At 40.0% G+C, this 15,874-nt stretch overlaps 1 protein-coding gene across 1 annotated transcript in view; it reads right to left on the bottom strand.

The window, feature by feature from the left end:
- LOC118832575 (fibronectin type-III domain-containing protein 3A-like) overlaps positions 1-15,874 on the bottom strand; it is a 54,486-nt gene that overhangs the window by 37,427 nt on the left and 1,185 nt on the right. The window contains exons 2-5 of the mRNA XM_036739867.1: positions 13,519-13,594; positions 11,698-11,774; positions 8,252-8,510; positions 7,409-7,696 (exon numbers count right to left, since the gene is read on the bottom strand). Of these exons, the coding sequence (XP_036595762.1) occupies positions 7,409-7,696; positions 8,252-8,510; positions 11,698-11,774; positions 13,519-13,594 (700 nt within the window). The remainder of the gene's footprint in view (positions 1-7,408; positions 7,697-8,251; positions 8,511-11,697; positions 11,775-13,518; positions 13,595-15,874) is intronic.

Genomic DNA, 15,874 nt, shown 5'->3' with positions numbered 1-15,874 from the left:
TCTTCTAGGATAATATCATCAAACCTATATTCCCTGAGAGACTTTGGAGGAATTTCTTGAGGAGGGACATGACATTAGTTGCCACTGGTTATCATCCTAGATTATTCTACAAACAATACAAAATTCTTTCAAGAAGTGCTTGAAGTATAGTCATACATGGCCCTAAGTATCCCATTATAAAATGGAATTCACCTCTCTACATTTCTTCACCTTTAGAAAAAGAACACTTGTAAGATTAGTAGTAAATTTTCACATCCAATTATAGTAAAAACTCCATTAACCAGACTGCTTAGGGCAGGAGGTTAACTAGAAAATCATTTTTCTTTCAATTCTAGTTGAAAATATTTCTTAACTTTAGTAGTAAGCTTTCTTCTCCTCTTAAATACAATATATATTGATGTACCTTAAAATACAGTCCTTTGAAATGTCAGTAATCTACAGTATGGCAGAAAGGTGTAAAAGTAGATTGAATGTATATTAATCTGAGAAAATAACTTTTTAAACAACTCTCTGAAACCAATTTTTCTTAGTCTCATTCCAATCTTTTAAAAAATTGGTGTATCCCAAAGAAATCACACAAGCAGGAAAAGGACCCATATGTACAAGGATATTTATAGCGGCTCTTTTTGTGGTAGCCAAGAATTGGAAATCAAAGGGATGCCCATCAATTGGGGAATGGCTGAACAAGCTGTGGTATATGAAGGTAATGGAACACTATTGTGCCATAAGAAATGGGGATGATACGGACTTTGTAACAACCTGGAAAAACCTACACGACATAATGCTGAGAGAGTGGAGCAGAGCCAGGAGAACATTGTACACAACCACAGATATATGGATTCTGTGAGGACCAACCCTGACATACTTTGCTCTTCTCAGCAACGTAAGGTGCAAGGACAACTCCAGGGGACTCACGATGGAGAATGCTATCTCCATCCAGGGAAAGAACTGTGAAGTTTGAATACAGATTGAGGCGCACTACATGCTCGCCTTTTTTGCTTCTCTTTTGTTTTTGTTTATGGGGTTTTTTTTTGGTTCCATTTCTTCTTTCTCATGATTCATTCCATTGGTCATAATTCTTCTCCACAGCTTGACTAGTATATAAATTAATTCAATACGAAGTTATACATGGTAGTTAAATGAGATTCCATGCCGTCTTGGGGAAGGAGGGGGGAGGGAGGGGAGAAATTCTGGAACTCAAAATTATGTAGAACTGTGTGTGGTAAACTAAAAATAAAAAAAATAAAAAAAAAATAAAAAAGGAAAAGGACCTATATGTACAAAAAAACCCCCAAAAAATTGGGTAGAAAAAAGACAGAACATTCTCTTTAATGAAAATATTACTGTATTGTAATCAGTCTAATGGTTACTAATGACATCTGTTTAAACGAAGCCTGTCGTGACTTATTTTGTAGTGAAGGAGCCTTTTGTCAAATGAATAACCACATCCTCATCTGATTTACAAGTTCATACTTATCCAGATACCCATGTGTGTCTATACAGAGACATATGTGCGCATGAAATACATTTTTGATCTCATTGATGTGGGCACTCGCTTCGATGTGGGCACATAACAACTACACCTTCTTATCCTGTGACATTCTCATCCATCTTTTGCTGAGAACTCCACAGAAACTTCCTTATTGGTTCTCTGAGTGTTTTGTGGCTATCTGGGAAGCACCTGGGCCCTCAGCCGTGCTACATGACCGCCCAATCTCCTTTTCCAGACATACATGCTCTTGATGTCTTTTACACCATTTCTCACATCAAGCCATTGGTGCTCCAGCTTTACGCTTACCATCTAGCTTTCCATTGCCCTTCGGGGCACCTGCAAATCTGATTCTTTAGTGATTATGGCATTTCCAGATCTGCAGCCATAAAGCATTGCTGGAAGACTATTGCTCTGTAAAAGATGGGCTTTGATGGCAAGGGACACCTTGGAATCACTGAGAGTGCCACACAAATTCCTGAATGGGCACCAGCCCACTACTTTGATTCTGGGACCAGCTCACCGTCCCTTAGCATTGCCTAAGATGGTAAGAGCAGCTAGCATTAAGGTTTGCAAAGTGCTTTACTTGTCTTATCTCATTTGACCCTCATAACCACCCTGGGATATAGGTGCTATTTGTCTCCATTTTACAGATGAGAAAACTGAGGCTGAGAGCGGTTGTGATTTTCACAGGGTCACATAGCTGCTAAGTGTTTGAGGTGGGATTTGAATTCAGGTTTTCCTGACTTCAGGTCCAGCACTGTGGTCTGGACACTGCACCAAGTAGCAGTCTTATCTCAAAGGGCTGCCTGTCCGATCTGGGAAACAGGCCTTCTTCATCAGCTGGACTTTTTCCTGTGTAGATGGCTAGGCTAATCTCTGAAGTAACTATGAATCTCACTTGTCCTTTTCCATTGACCAAGTCATCAACCCAAAGGAAGACTGGGAGAAACTCACCCTCCACAGGGACACTTGCTTTCTTTTAGTCTTTGCACGTGACATTTTCAGCAACAACTAAGAACACTTTTGTTGAGCATACATTTGTCTCCCCATTTTATACTTTGCTTGATAGTGAGTCAAAGAACCTGGGGTCAAATCCTGGCTCTGAGTGGTATAATGGATAGAGTCCTAGAGTCAGGAGACCTGGGTTCAAATCTTGCCTCTAATGCTTGTTAGTTTTTTTATCCTAGCAAGTCTCTTACCTCTCTGTGCCTCGGTTTCTTCCATAAAATGAGGGCCTTGGACTTAATGGCTTCCCCAGGTCCTTTCCAGTGCTTACAGCTACCAAGGAATCTTGTTTGATCTTTAAATATTCATGGGAGCTACTTCCAGGCAGAGTTACCCAAAATGATGAGGACCCTAAGTTAGACATCACTTAGATTCAGCTCTCGGAACTCTTCAGCCTGGGTTAAATTCCTGCCTCTCACACGTACTGGCTGTGTGACCCCGGATAGGTTGCTTACTTGTACTCTAAGCAGTTAGCTAAGACTATAAATTTCAGCACAGTTTCTGATCTGCCTAGTTAGAGTGAATTTCCTCCTCAGGGGTCTGCTCCCACCCCAGCTCTCCACTTCTATGAAGTTGTGTTCAGGATCCTGGAGAGGCCACTGCCTATTTTTGTACTGGCCCCAGCTAAAAAGGGTTTATACGTGGCTCTCAGGCCACAGTCTGCTGGCCCTCTGATCAAGAGGCTTGCTTAATGGAGAGAGAACCAGCCATGAACTCTGGAGTCCATGGAATCCAAGGTCCTCCCCACTATCAAGTGCTGGCTTCTTGACCTTAAGGAAGCCACTTACCTGCCCAGCACCCTCAGGCCACTCTCCAAGACTGCTGCTTGCATTGGGAGACAGAGCTTCCTACCTGGTGGCAATCATAGTATAGGCTAGGGTAGACCAGACAGTCCAATCCCTCTGGACAATATGAAAGAGATCCAAATTCCCACCAGCTGGCTAGGTATCTTATCTTCTACTGGAAGTATTTTCAGCTCTTGTTTTTCTAACTGATGACTTCTAAAAATGGAGGTGGGGACGGTTGATACCTTTTGGTTTTACATCACAATTGTTCTATAAAGAAAAACCCTTCCCCCTCCAGACTGGGAACTTGTAAAGACGCTTTCCCATTTCCAAGCTGCCCCCAGGCCATACTGAGATTCTTTTTGGACCGAACCTGTAAATTTCATTGGCATAGGGACCTTTAGAGGATGAAACTCATTCTCCCAATATACCTACCCTCTAATTTCTTGAACTTGCCCGGGGTCACACAAACAGCATGTGTCAGAGGTGAAACTGAAACCCAGGTATTCCAGACTAAGGATTGTTCCTTATCCTCTCAATTTGTAACTTAGGGTCCCCATCAATTGCAGGCCATACCCAGCTGATGCTTGGGTTTTAGGCCACAGGATACAGGGCCAGAGCTTGAGATTTCACTGATATAAAGAACTCCCTAATGAAGAACTTCCCTTTATCAATACAAGTCAGCACCTTAGTTTCCAGAATGGCCTAGGGCACTGAGGGGCAGGCTAAGTGGCTTGCTTGGGGTGGGGGTTATGGGGCCGAGGCAGGTGAGAGGCAGGGCTTGAGCCCAAGTCTTGGATCTAAGGCCAGCTCTCTGTCGATTCTCTAGCCACAAGCCGTGGCTAGGTAAGAACCACTTCCTTATAACCCTTTTGTCATTCACTCTTGATGTGGAAGTCTTGCCTAGCAAATTCTGGCTAAATTTTTTTTGTTGTTTTTTGGTCTTTTTTAGAATAAATGGTTTATATACTCTGTTGGAACATCTAGTTTCTGTGGCTTTTTTCTTTGCCCTTTTCTAAATTGCTCTGATATACAATTTTACAGGCAGCGCTATTAACCTGCATGTGTCTGCACAAATCCTCTGGTCCAGCCAGTCCAATTATGGTCCTCTGCTATCATATACTAAGTGGAGGCTGTGACCTGTTTCCAGCTGCCTATTTGAAATGGAAAATTTTCAAACCACTTAGTGGAAATGGTTAGGTTGTCAATTTACAAAGGACACAAAAGGAGAAGGAGACCATTTAATTATGGTGGTGTACCTTAAGTGCCCCTCATGTACTGTATGTCACAGCTTGGCCATTCCAGCCACGTGCAGTATTCTTCAAATGTGGAGTAAAGACAGATTTTATGGAAGACAAAAGACATGTCCACTACAGGAAATATACCCACAAATGCTGAGTAGAAGGTTAAAAGTCAAATAGATCTTTGTCCTAGATTAGTCAAGAATTCAAAACGCAGAAGATAATCCCTCTTTCTCATTATTCAATATTATTCTCCTCTCCCCTAAATGAGTATCTACATTCTAGCCTGTGATGTTCTAGAACCATATTCCCAATTCTTGCCTTTGGTTTAGACTTTAGTGGATGAGCTCTAGAAGATACAAGACTTTTTACGAGGCTACAAAACTTGCACCAGAACTTCACACAGTTACCAGTGTTATGGCATAATGCAGAGTGAACTATCAGGGCTTCTTTCAGGCAGTAAGCCTCTGGGTCTATGCTAACTGATGAGAGTAGTGCATTAACCTGGAGAAGAGAAACAGGCTAGAGCTAAAAAAGATGAAAAAAAAGGAAACTGATGGGAATAGACATAGTTTGGGTGCAAAGAATAATAAAGAGGACCATATTTCGTCACTCAGGAGGAAAGATACACGTCTTAGACGTCTATGCTACAACATATGAAGAGTCTAACAAGAAATGACAACATTGTACTTTGACGTATGGGGCTGATGGGATGGCCCACTGGCAGCAGAGCAGGGCTCTCAGGCATTTCCCCAGTACTAATGCTAGATTTATACTGACTGCTTGTTGCCCTTTGTACACATTTGTGAGACAGCTGGCATTGTCAGGGTAGACTGTGGCTGTACAAAATCACAACTGGCCTGTATACAAATCCAGCATCTGACCATGGCCTCCTAACACCACACACTAACTAAACGAGCGAATTAGCCACAGCCGACATGAGAGACAGAGCACCTACCAACAACGAAATGAGATGTTCATTTGGGCTTCTTATTCCCCAGAGAACCACTGATTTCAAAAAAATAAACATTCGATTCAACAAACACTCAAAAGACTCTGAATAGTTTGCTTAGAGAAAGTGATGAAAGCTCTTTTATCTGGCCTAATCAATCTTCCTCACTACTGAAGGGGAACTTTGAAATGGAGAATGGAAAACCACTGATTGTTTGCCCACCTGTATCAGGGGCATAGTCCCGATCCCTAAAACAGGGTTCCCTTTCACCGAATTGGGTTGAATAGCTCCTGATGAGGACAGAACTGAAAGATGACAGGAAAAGAGTAGGTGCTCCACGTTGGAAACAAAACGATGTTACAAAGAATGCTGAGAAGCCACCTCCAACTGGGAGAGCAATGAAGTGAAAACACTGGTGGCTGGCAAAGCACCTCATTTAAGAAGTTCCTGGGATTCACAGAGTTGGTTGGGAAGACACAGAAACAGTTGGGTTGATACCTGATCCTACGATGGGAAGCTTTTATGCTGGATGGAGAATTCATGCCAATAGCACACGATGAGTAGGTTTTCTGTATGTGTGTTATTTAGACCAGGCTAAGCAGGGCAAGGAGATGGTGGGGTGAGATTCTTTATACTTTTGCATGAGGAATTCCCCTGGCCTCCTATTTTCTATAAAACCATAGTAGTCTCTGGCACAGTTACTAGGGATCCTGCAGCAGACACATGCCCCTTCACTGCCACCACTACCTCCTTCCCTGCCTGCCTCTCTCTCTCTCTCTCTCTCTCTCTCACACACACACACACACACACACACACACACACACGCATACACACATGCACATGTGCACTTCAGGTGATAGTCTATCTCATTTTTAGGCCACATAATCTCATTACATCTACAATTGTACCCACGAACCTTTCAAATTGTGGCTAGCACTCTTAATGCCAGACAGCAGTTCTCCCTTTGTAATATAAATTCAGTATCTTTTTTTCAAATAAAAGCTTAATTTCCATGCATTTTGTCTTTGCTGTATTAGAGAACATTCTTAGGTTTTAAAATTCTTGTTGGAAAACCAAGTGGCTTCTGTATGCACCTTCTAGGGTGTGACATTCCAGTCCTGCTAACTATCATTACATATCTCTTGTCCTTCCCAGGAGCAGGAAATACTCTAGCACTGACAACTTGATGAACTGGATAATGTATTAAGGCTTTGGGAAATGACAGCTATAAATATAAAATTCAAACATTAGCAAATCTACAAAAACTAAAGAGGCCTAATAGTAGCAAATTAACAGAAATTCCTAAATTAACTAGACTGTCTAATGAATTGGTTAGGATCCTGGATATGAACTGATTTTACTGGATGAAAATTTTAAAAATGGGGACTCACTTAGGGACCTTTGGCAAAATTTTATATGGAGACATAATCAATTTTCAACATTTTCCAAACACTTTTTCAATCATATGAAAAGCAAACAAAATCCCATGTATCTTAGTTCTGCAAAATGACCTCATTTCTTTCTCCCTTGCAAGTGTGAGATTAAATAGTAATCCCATAATGAATGTATTCCCATAACAAACTAGCTTTGGATCCTGTGGTCACCCAAGCCCATTTGTTCTATCACATGGCTCTACTTCAGGAAGTCAATAACAGGAGACAAGTGGCAGAAACCACATGTGGTATTCATTGCTGGCATTCACTGCCACATAAAGTAGAGGACAATTACTTTGGAACAGTAACTTCCCTATGCTTTTAAAAAGCAGGTGAACTGTGGCTCTGCGTTCATACTACAGCTCAAATGGATCAGCTCAGAGAAAACGTTTGGAATCTGACAGTAAAAAGGATCAAAGGGGAAAATGTTTTAAGATGCACCGAGGTTCTCAGTCTGTTGTTTTTTTCCTTTGGCGATAAGGTAAAAAGGCCGATCTTACCTTCAGCTTTTGCATCTTCTGCTGGGCTGTCCTTCACCACTTTCCCACTTGGTTTCTGCTTAACAGGTTCTTCTACAACATAATGGCCCTTTCCATAACCGTTCTCAACATTAGTATTGTAAGAATTGTGAACTTTAGACAGGGAAGAGGGTGGGACGCCGGCTTTGTTGTTGTTGTTGTTATGCCCAATGGCATGTCTGTCCTTTATTCTCTTCTTCAAGTGCTCTTGCATTTTGCCAGTTCTTTCGTCTCGAGGAATATAATGCGTTCTTCCATGGGAACGGGCCTCTGAAACAGACCAGGTGTTCATAGTGTTCAATTCATAGGGTTCAATTAGTGTCTGAGACCCCTTGTTTACATAACCAAATAAGGCCCATGGCTGACAGAAGGGGTACTTTAACTTCTAAAATGCTTCTCATTTTGCTTCAGTTTTGATTCCATGCTGGGATTACAGAGGGGAAAACCGCCTATAAGATCAAGATGTGATCTCACTTTTAAAAGGAAAGGCCTAAGGATAACAGGCAATATGGCCTCCAAGAGCCTTAAAATTCTCACTATACATCTCTAAGAGATAAGAATGTTTTTATAATTGTCCATCATGGTTTCGTAACATCATAAGGTGAAAAAAGTAGTACCAAGTATAGCTTTCAGTGAGGTACATAATCAATGGGAATTTTCACTTCAGATATAAACATTTTCACCACTTATGATTTATGTACATCATGCAATAATTATTTGTTAAAGTCTTACCTCTCTCCTTACTTTTTTGAACAAGTATCCAAGATAAAAGGGACTGATTACAACCAACTGAAACCATTTTCTATTAAGAACAAACAATCTTACCATATTCATGGTAAATGCGTGGTTGTGGCAGTGGTGGTGGTGGTGGTGGTGGCGGCGGCATTGGATGTTGGTGCATATACTGAGGTGGATGCAATTCTGATCCCGGAACTGGGGGATACATTGGATGAGGAGGGTGGGCAAGCATAGGAGGATGTGGATGCATGTAATGTTGCAGATGTGGAGGAGGATGCATGGGAGGGTGGTATTCAGTAGAATGTGGCAAAATTACAATTTTTCGAACTCCATTTTCTTCCACCACCTGAGACAGAACACAGGATCGTATTACTACAACAGAATAACATAGCATGCTTCCACATTATTTTTCTTATTCAACTCTAGATTTGTCATCTCATACACATAATCTGTATCTCTGAGTAACTTGTTAATGAGAAGTAGACACTAACACATAGGGACTTGCTCTCTTCCTTTTGAAAGTTCAGGTGTCAAAGAAACAGATCTCAGGCCCACATTATAATGTAGTACTTGACAAAAGAGAATTCCTTAATGAAAGCAAAATGTATTATACAGTGACTTAATTGGAGATATTCCTAATTTGCCACATAGAAGGTATGACTAAGTCATTAAGGCAGAATCAGGATGCTGGGAAACAGAGCAAGTTCTGTGAAATGAGCAATGCCCATTCAAGCAACCACAAAGCTTCTCTACTAGATGCCAGAGTCCTTGAGGGCAGGGGCTTCTTGTGGAGCTTTGCATTCCTCCCTCCACAGGACCTAGGCACAATACTGCTTTATTAAGGAAAGAATAAGATAAAGATAATGCTCTCTAATTAGTCTGACAGTGAAGGAATACAGGCTTTTGATTGAGTTGTCTGCTTTAAAATGTACAGCAGTAGTTTCTGGTAGCCAGTGGCTAAAAATGGGTTAAATTTCCTTTCATTCTCTAAAACTGCACAGAATTAAAATGAATGAAAGCACTTTCCATTTCTAACAAATTAAATTTACTGCTAGAAAAATAAGGAAAACAGTGTTTACATCACTACATATCACAAGAAATGGTTAACATTATTACCAACAAACCTGTCAGCTCTGAAAAACTGGCTATAAATTCTTTTATAAATAAACTGAAAGGCAGTACAGTGTAGTGGGTAGAGGGTAGTGGGTTCAATTCCTACCTTTGATCCATTTTGGTCCTGTGATCAAGTTGCTGAACCTGTTAGTGGTCTAGGCCAGGGCTGTCAGACTCAAATGGAAATGGGGTGTTGGGGGGGAGCAGAATCTGGATATAAAGATCCCTGTGGCTGCATACTAACGAATGTTATCTATGTCTTATTGGATTTTGATTGCGTTAAATGCTTCCCAATGACATTTTAATCTGGTTCCAGCTGACTTGGGATGTTGGGGCCACAACCGAGCCTGTGTTTGGTGCCTCCACTTTAGATAGCTCTCAGGATAAGATGCTAAGCAGGTGCTCACTGGCCTCGGTGGAGGGACCTTCCTCACCTGGCTATACCAGTGCTGCAGTTCCTTTCCCTATCACTACAATCATTTTACTAGATTTTTTCTCAGCCTTATCAAGTTAGATTTTTCTAATTAACTAGAAATGAAGCTCCTTATCTCATAGGGAAGTTTTGACGACTATCATTAATAAGGTATAAATGAGATTGTACCATGATTTACAATGAATCATGAAATTTCCAGAAGTTACATATAGAAAGAACATTTATTTAGTTTTCCAAGTTCCTGGAAGACCCTCAGCTGCAAGCATATTTAGCTTAACTTTAAGGTAAAACAAAACTCATAGCATTTCCTGTTCAACTAAACAGAAATTACAGATGTGGAAATTGTAGTTATGCCAAAACGAAGTCTTAAATTCTTTGTGACAATGAAAAAGTGTGATGATCCCAGAGAAAGTTTAGCAAAAGACAATTTGTCAAGTTCAGAGAATATTATGAAAGTGGTCAGAGACCTTCAGGACACTTCATATGTAATTCTGGATGCGTATGCGCGCGCACGCACACACTATCCATATACACATTTGAAAATACTTTCAAGCTGTTCATATGTGTAATTTGTTCTAAATGTTTCAAGAAACTAATTCCCTCCAACCACATGGTGACATGGATCAGAGTTCAACAGTACTGCCCTGATTGTCTCTTCCATTTTTGAATGAAAAGAGCAAACCTCACAGGGCTAAATTCCTGGAGGATACCCCGTCCCCACTGGCTCACATGCCACATACAGGCACTTTCCCCCTCCTCACTTCTAAGTAGGACTTTCAGCAGGAATATTCTCTGTACAATCAAGAAGCACAAGCCTTTTGGACAAGTGCAGCTTCCAAGAGCTTTGCAAAGCTTACTGCAAGGAGCAAACTTGTAGCAGCATTTGTCTCCTACTCTCTGAACTCTAGTTCTCCAGTTTTCTCGGGTTTCTTCTTCCTGGCAGATCATATAAATGTCTGCATCCAGCACTCTTAGCAGCAACCTAAGCCCCACCACTAATTGCTACAGCCACTGTGAACCCTCTTCTCTCACCTACTTGTGCTTTCCTGGGGATTTTTAATCCCCTCAGACGTCTTCCTCTCTCTGGCTTCTACCACCACTATAGCTAATGTTAGTAAAACTTTGAAAAAGCATTTAAATCAAAAAATAGTTATTACCATAGATTAACAAGACCAAGTATCCAGTAATGCTTTAAATGAAGACTCAAAACATAAAATCAAATCTGATTTCAGATAGGAAACATTACAGTGGGGAGATGGAAACACCAAAACACGCCCTTTAAGCATAATAAAAATACTGGCACACGAAATATTAGGGAACTTGGACTACTACCTGCAAGGGCACATTGTGATTAGCTTCATTTCCTTTTCATGGTTAACCATTTAATTGGACCCCCAAATTCTCAATGTTGCATTTAACAATACATTTTATTTAGAATTCTAGAGAAATTTTCCTCTGAAGCCCCCCTAAGTATCTTCAGCATTGCTCAAGCCATACTTTCTAAGCACTGTTTGATACCATGTCCTGAAGGGAATTGACTCATTAACAGAAATACTGCACCATTTCTTAACTAGCACATCTCTTCTTTTCCCTTTTCTTCAGATTCCTAGATCTAGTACTGGCTTTGAGCTCACTATGTAAAAAGTTCTGATTTAAGGCACTGAGTACGCTCTATTAAAGGATTGGTCAAATAACACTACGGTTACTGTTCTGCAGCATGTTGACAAATGTTTTAGTGAAAAGCTAACTGGTTTTCCCAAACTCACTCATTATAAGAATAGAAAGAATATTAAATATTTTACATAATTGCTTTTTCTTTTAATTAAATTGAGATTATAAATACTCCTTGAGGGCAAGGACTGGTTTTCATTACTGTATACTCCACGAAGGCCCACCACAGCGCCTTGGCATTTAGTATTTGTTGAATGAATGAATAATCTCTAAAAATTCCTTGACACAAAGTACCAAATAAAATCTTATGACATACCTGAGACATATAACCAGGAGGAACAAATATCGGCGGCATCGAGCCATTGAGTGACATCATAGGAACGTGGGCTGGTCCTACGGTAGGATGATTAAAAACACTGATATCAAATCAACACAGGATCACATTATTACAATAACATACTTACACATTATTTTTCCTATTAAGCTTATTAAACTACTTAAGTAAATGAAGGCTAGGATTGTGCTACAGAAAATATGGTACTTTGAGACAGTGCTGTTACCTATAATATCTTAAATGACTTTAAACCCTAGGTTGTTTCATTGCTAGCACCAGAGTCCACTTTATAACTTAACATGTTATTATTTATAAATAGCATATTAATAAATAAAGATCCAATGCTAGTCACATAACAAGTGCCAGACTTCAACTGTATGCACCCTTACTTTACTAGTGGTAGTAAAATGGAAAGAACGCTGGGCTTAGGAGTCAGAACACTTGGGTGCGAGTCCAGATGCAAAGCCTATTTAATCAGCCATTTGAGCCTGGACAAGTCACTTAAAGTTCTTCGAGCCTCAGTCTCATCTTTAAAATGGGGAGAGTAGTACTTGTACTGTCTACCTCATACGGCTGGTGGGAAGAAATTTGTAAACTATAAAGCCCTTTGAAAATTTGACTTTTTACTATTCTATTTTATTATGAAAAATATACACATTCCTATAATATATATATAAGGAAATGCCTGAGAATGTTACAAAGCATGGAGACTAAAACATGCAATCATCCTCATCTTTAACAGAAATAGGGAGTAAACTAGTGTTTAGCCCTAAGAATATGAACTCGATCTTTGTTTTGAAATCCTAGAATGGTAAAATACCTACAACCAAATTTGAAAAGATTACCTAGAGTACTCATAATCAGAATTGAAAAGTCACGTACATATGTGAACCGTATCTGAGGTTTTTAGTGGAGTCAGGGTAGTGATGTGGTATCCAAGAAAGCAAATGTGATCCACTAAGAGAGGCCAAGCATCCAGGAATAAGGAGGCCACAGGTCCACTGCCCTGGGCAGACTCCAGCTAGAATGCTGGCTTCAGTGGTGGGCACCACCTTCTAGGGAGGGCATCGATAAGCTGAAGGGTTTTCAAAGGAGGTAAAGAGGGTCCAGGATGGAGAAAGACCTCAAGTTCCCGCTATAAGGGGATCATTTGAAGGAACTGAGGATGCTTAGCCCGGAGACATGGGGGGGATGTGAATATAATGGCTGTCTTCAAATATCTGAAAGGTGGTCATTTAGAAGGGACATTAGATTGGATCTGCTTGGCACCAAAGGACAAGAATAGGAGCAACAAGCAGAGGTTATGGAGAGACCAATTTAGGCCAGAGATCAGTAAATGCTTCCCAACAATGAGAGTTGTCTTGGTGTGGAGAATGGACTGCCTATGGAAGAAGTGGGACACCCCTCATGGAGGCCTTCAAGGAAAGACTGGATGGAGACTTGTGGAGGAGTGGCAGAGGAAAAACATTTGAATTAGACCTTGGAAATATGACTTCTGAATTATTTCATTTCAAGTGTCTTAACGGCTTGGCACATAGGAGGTACTTAAAAAATGTTTACTGACTAACTGACCTTAAGTACCTTAATCTATCAGAAGCTGTTGGCAAGATGTGGACCATAAGCCCTGGGTGTTCTGCTAATAGTAATAAACCTCCAACTAAGGTATGTGTTAACCCAAGAATGATTAAACAGGTTTGATACAGCTATCGAAAACACCAATGTTTCTAAAATCTTTTCATGCTCTTTGATTCACTACATTTGGTTTCATTCAAATACCACGCATTTGATTAAACCTTCACTTACCTTGGATACACTGAACGTGTCCATCCTCAGTTCTAATGGTGAATGTTTCTCCAGGATTGACTTGTACCAATATAACCTACAAAAAAGAGTTAGATAGTTAAGTGTGTTGTCCTTAATGAATAGAAAAGAGTCTATCTTTATTTTATGAGGGTCTCAGGATGGTCAAGGGGGCCCACTGGGAGCAATCCAGATCTCTAGAGAAGAACAAGTAGCTAGGCCAGTTAAATTAGCCCAAAGGAGAAATTAAATAGATTAATTCCTTTAAGTACATACAGCACCCCCCCCCAACTTTTTCACCATACCCCCTCTCCAGCTAAAAATTGGAATCATAATGATCCAGGGTGAACGTATAAGAATTTCTCGTGAGAAAACAGGTGATGAAAGGTGTAAAGAGAAAACCTTAATTCATTTCTGGCTACAGAGCCTCAGAATACTCAATGAACTGTACACTGGAGACTATATGGTCACCCTGTAGATTTCCTGTACTGAGCTAGCAGCTGTGACTAATGACCAACAAAATGCACACTAACAGTGCCCTCCGTATGTAAACTGGTGCAGCTGGTGACCAAAACAAATGAAGTTGGAAGACTATTTCAACAAAGCCTTCTTAACAAGCTGCTATCAAAGTAAAAAGCTAAATGGAGTCTCTATGGATTTCATAGCATTTCCATTTGTTAAAACACATTTTATTGGGGCCTTTTGTTTTTAACAACAGAATCCCTTCTCACCCACTCCCATTCCAATGGAAACTTTCCTTGTGACAATGAAAATCAGTTAAACAAAAGCATCCAATACAGAAACCCTTATCTGAAAATGTATACAATATCTTCTCTTAGTAGGCCCACACCTTTCTGCTGAGAGGGAGATTTCATTTCATTGTAGATATGAAGTAAAGGCCTGACATTCCATGTGTAAAGTTGGATTTCTCTGGAATGGTCATCAAACTCAAATAGAAATGGGGGCCATTAATCTCTACATAAGGAGTCCTGTAGGCTGCAAATGGATTTAGTTTTCAAATGTAATATTATCTCTGTTTTATTGTGTTTTTATTTATTTTGTTAAGTATTTCCCAACAACATTTGCATCTGGTTTGGGCTGCATGTTTGACAGCTATGTTACAGACCAATGGATTACTAAAGTTGAATTCATCATTTAATCAAACCAACAAAAGTGAAGTCTAAGGTATTTTGTTTTTGTAAAATTATTACAATTGGAAGGTACTAGTAGCTAAAATCACTGCTGTTCAAAATGGCACCTTAAACATAAAAAATTTGAACTTAACAACTATGAAATTGTCTGGAGTCAGTCGGCTATGTTTCTGTAGTTAGATGGTTAGAGCCTTGAATTTAGAATCAAGACCTGAGTTTAAATCCTGCATCAGACACCTCCCAGCTTCGTGATCCTGGGCAAGTCAGTTACTCTCTTGGAATCTCAGTTCCTCATCTGTAAAACGAGGGTAAGAGCACCTACCTTCCAGAGTTGTTGTGAGGATCTGATGAGATACCATATGAAAGGCACTTTGTAAACCTTAAAGAGCTACATAGATATTTGCTATCATTATTATGTCCACGATGTCAGAAGAAAGTTAAGGCAACTTGAAATTTCAAGAATGAATATAGAGGCCACAACCATTCTGACAACACCCTTGATCTAGGTGATGACAGAAGTAATGGTCTATCCAGGAAGGACTGATTCTTCATACCCAATCAGACTGCTTCCACTTATGAATAAAGTTCAATCTGTTTGAGTCCCCCAAAGAATGGATCAAATACAGTGGAAAGAGTTAGGAGATACTGATCCTGGTTCTGTTCTAGCTATGTGACTTTGGGGAGGACATTGCACTCCTCTGGGCTCCAGCTTTCTCATCTATAAAATAAAAAGCCTGAGACTAGTTGATTTCCAATGTCCCTTTCACCTCCAAGCTCTAAGACCTCTATCTTTAGCCAGGTATAAGAGGGTGACCATCTTACCAGTTAACATAGTTAATTTTACTATTTAGGTGATGGAGGGCATTGGGATAAGAGAGGAAGTTATTCCCCTATCCTTTATTCAAAGTAAAATTTCTTCTAGACAAGTACAAGTTGGTTTTAGAAGTCAACTTGACACTTAAAGAGCTATTTTACAAACATTTTGGCTTCAGAAGACTGCACTACTGTTCCATGAATGAACCTATTATTTAGGCAACAAAAAACTTCCCTGATAAACCATCCTTTTAATGCATCTTTATTTTATAAGCACAACATTTGTTTTCAATAAAATTATCTACTTTGTCATCTATTCAAGATACTACAATGTCCAGGCAATTTTATAGAAGAGGCATTGTAGAATAATGGAGAGCATTTTGAACTTAGAGTTT

The sequence above is a fragment of the Trichosurus vulpecula genome, chromosome X (assembly GCF_011100635.1).
Source record: "Trichosurus vulpecula isolate mTriVul1 chromosome X, mTriVul1.pri, whole genome shotgun sequence".
Lineage (NCBI taxonomy): Eukaryota > Metazoa > Chordata > Mammalia > Diprotodontia > Phalangeridae > Trichosurus > Trichosurus vulpecula.
Note: the sequence above shows the minus strand (reverse complement) of the source record. Positions and strands in the feature narration are given on the sequence as shown.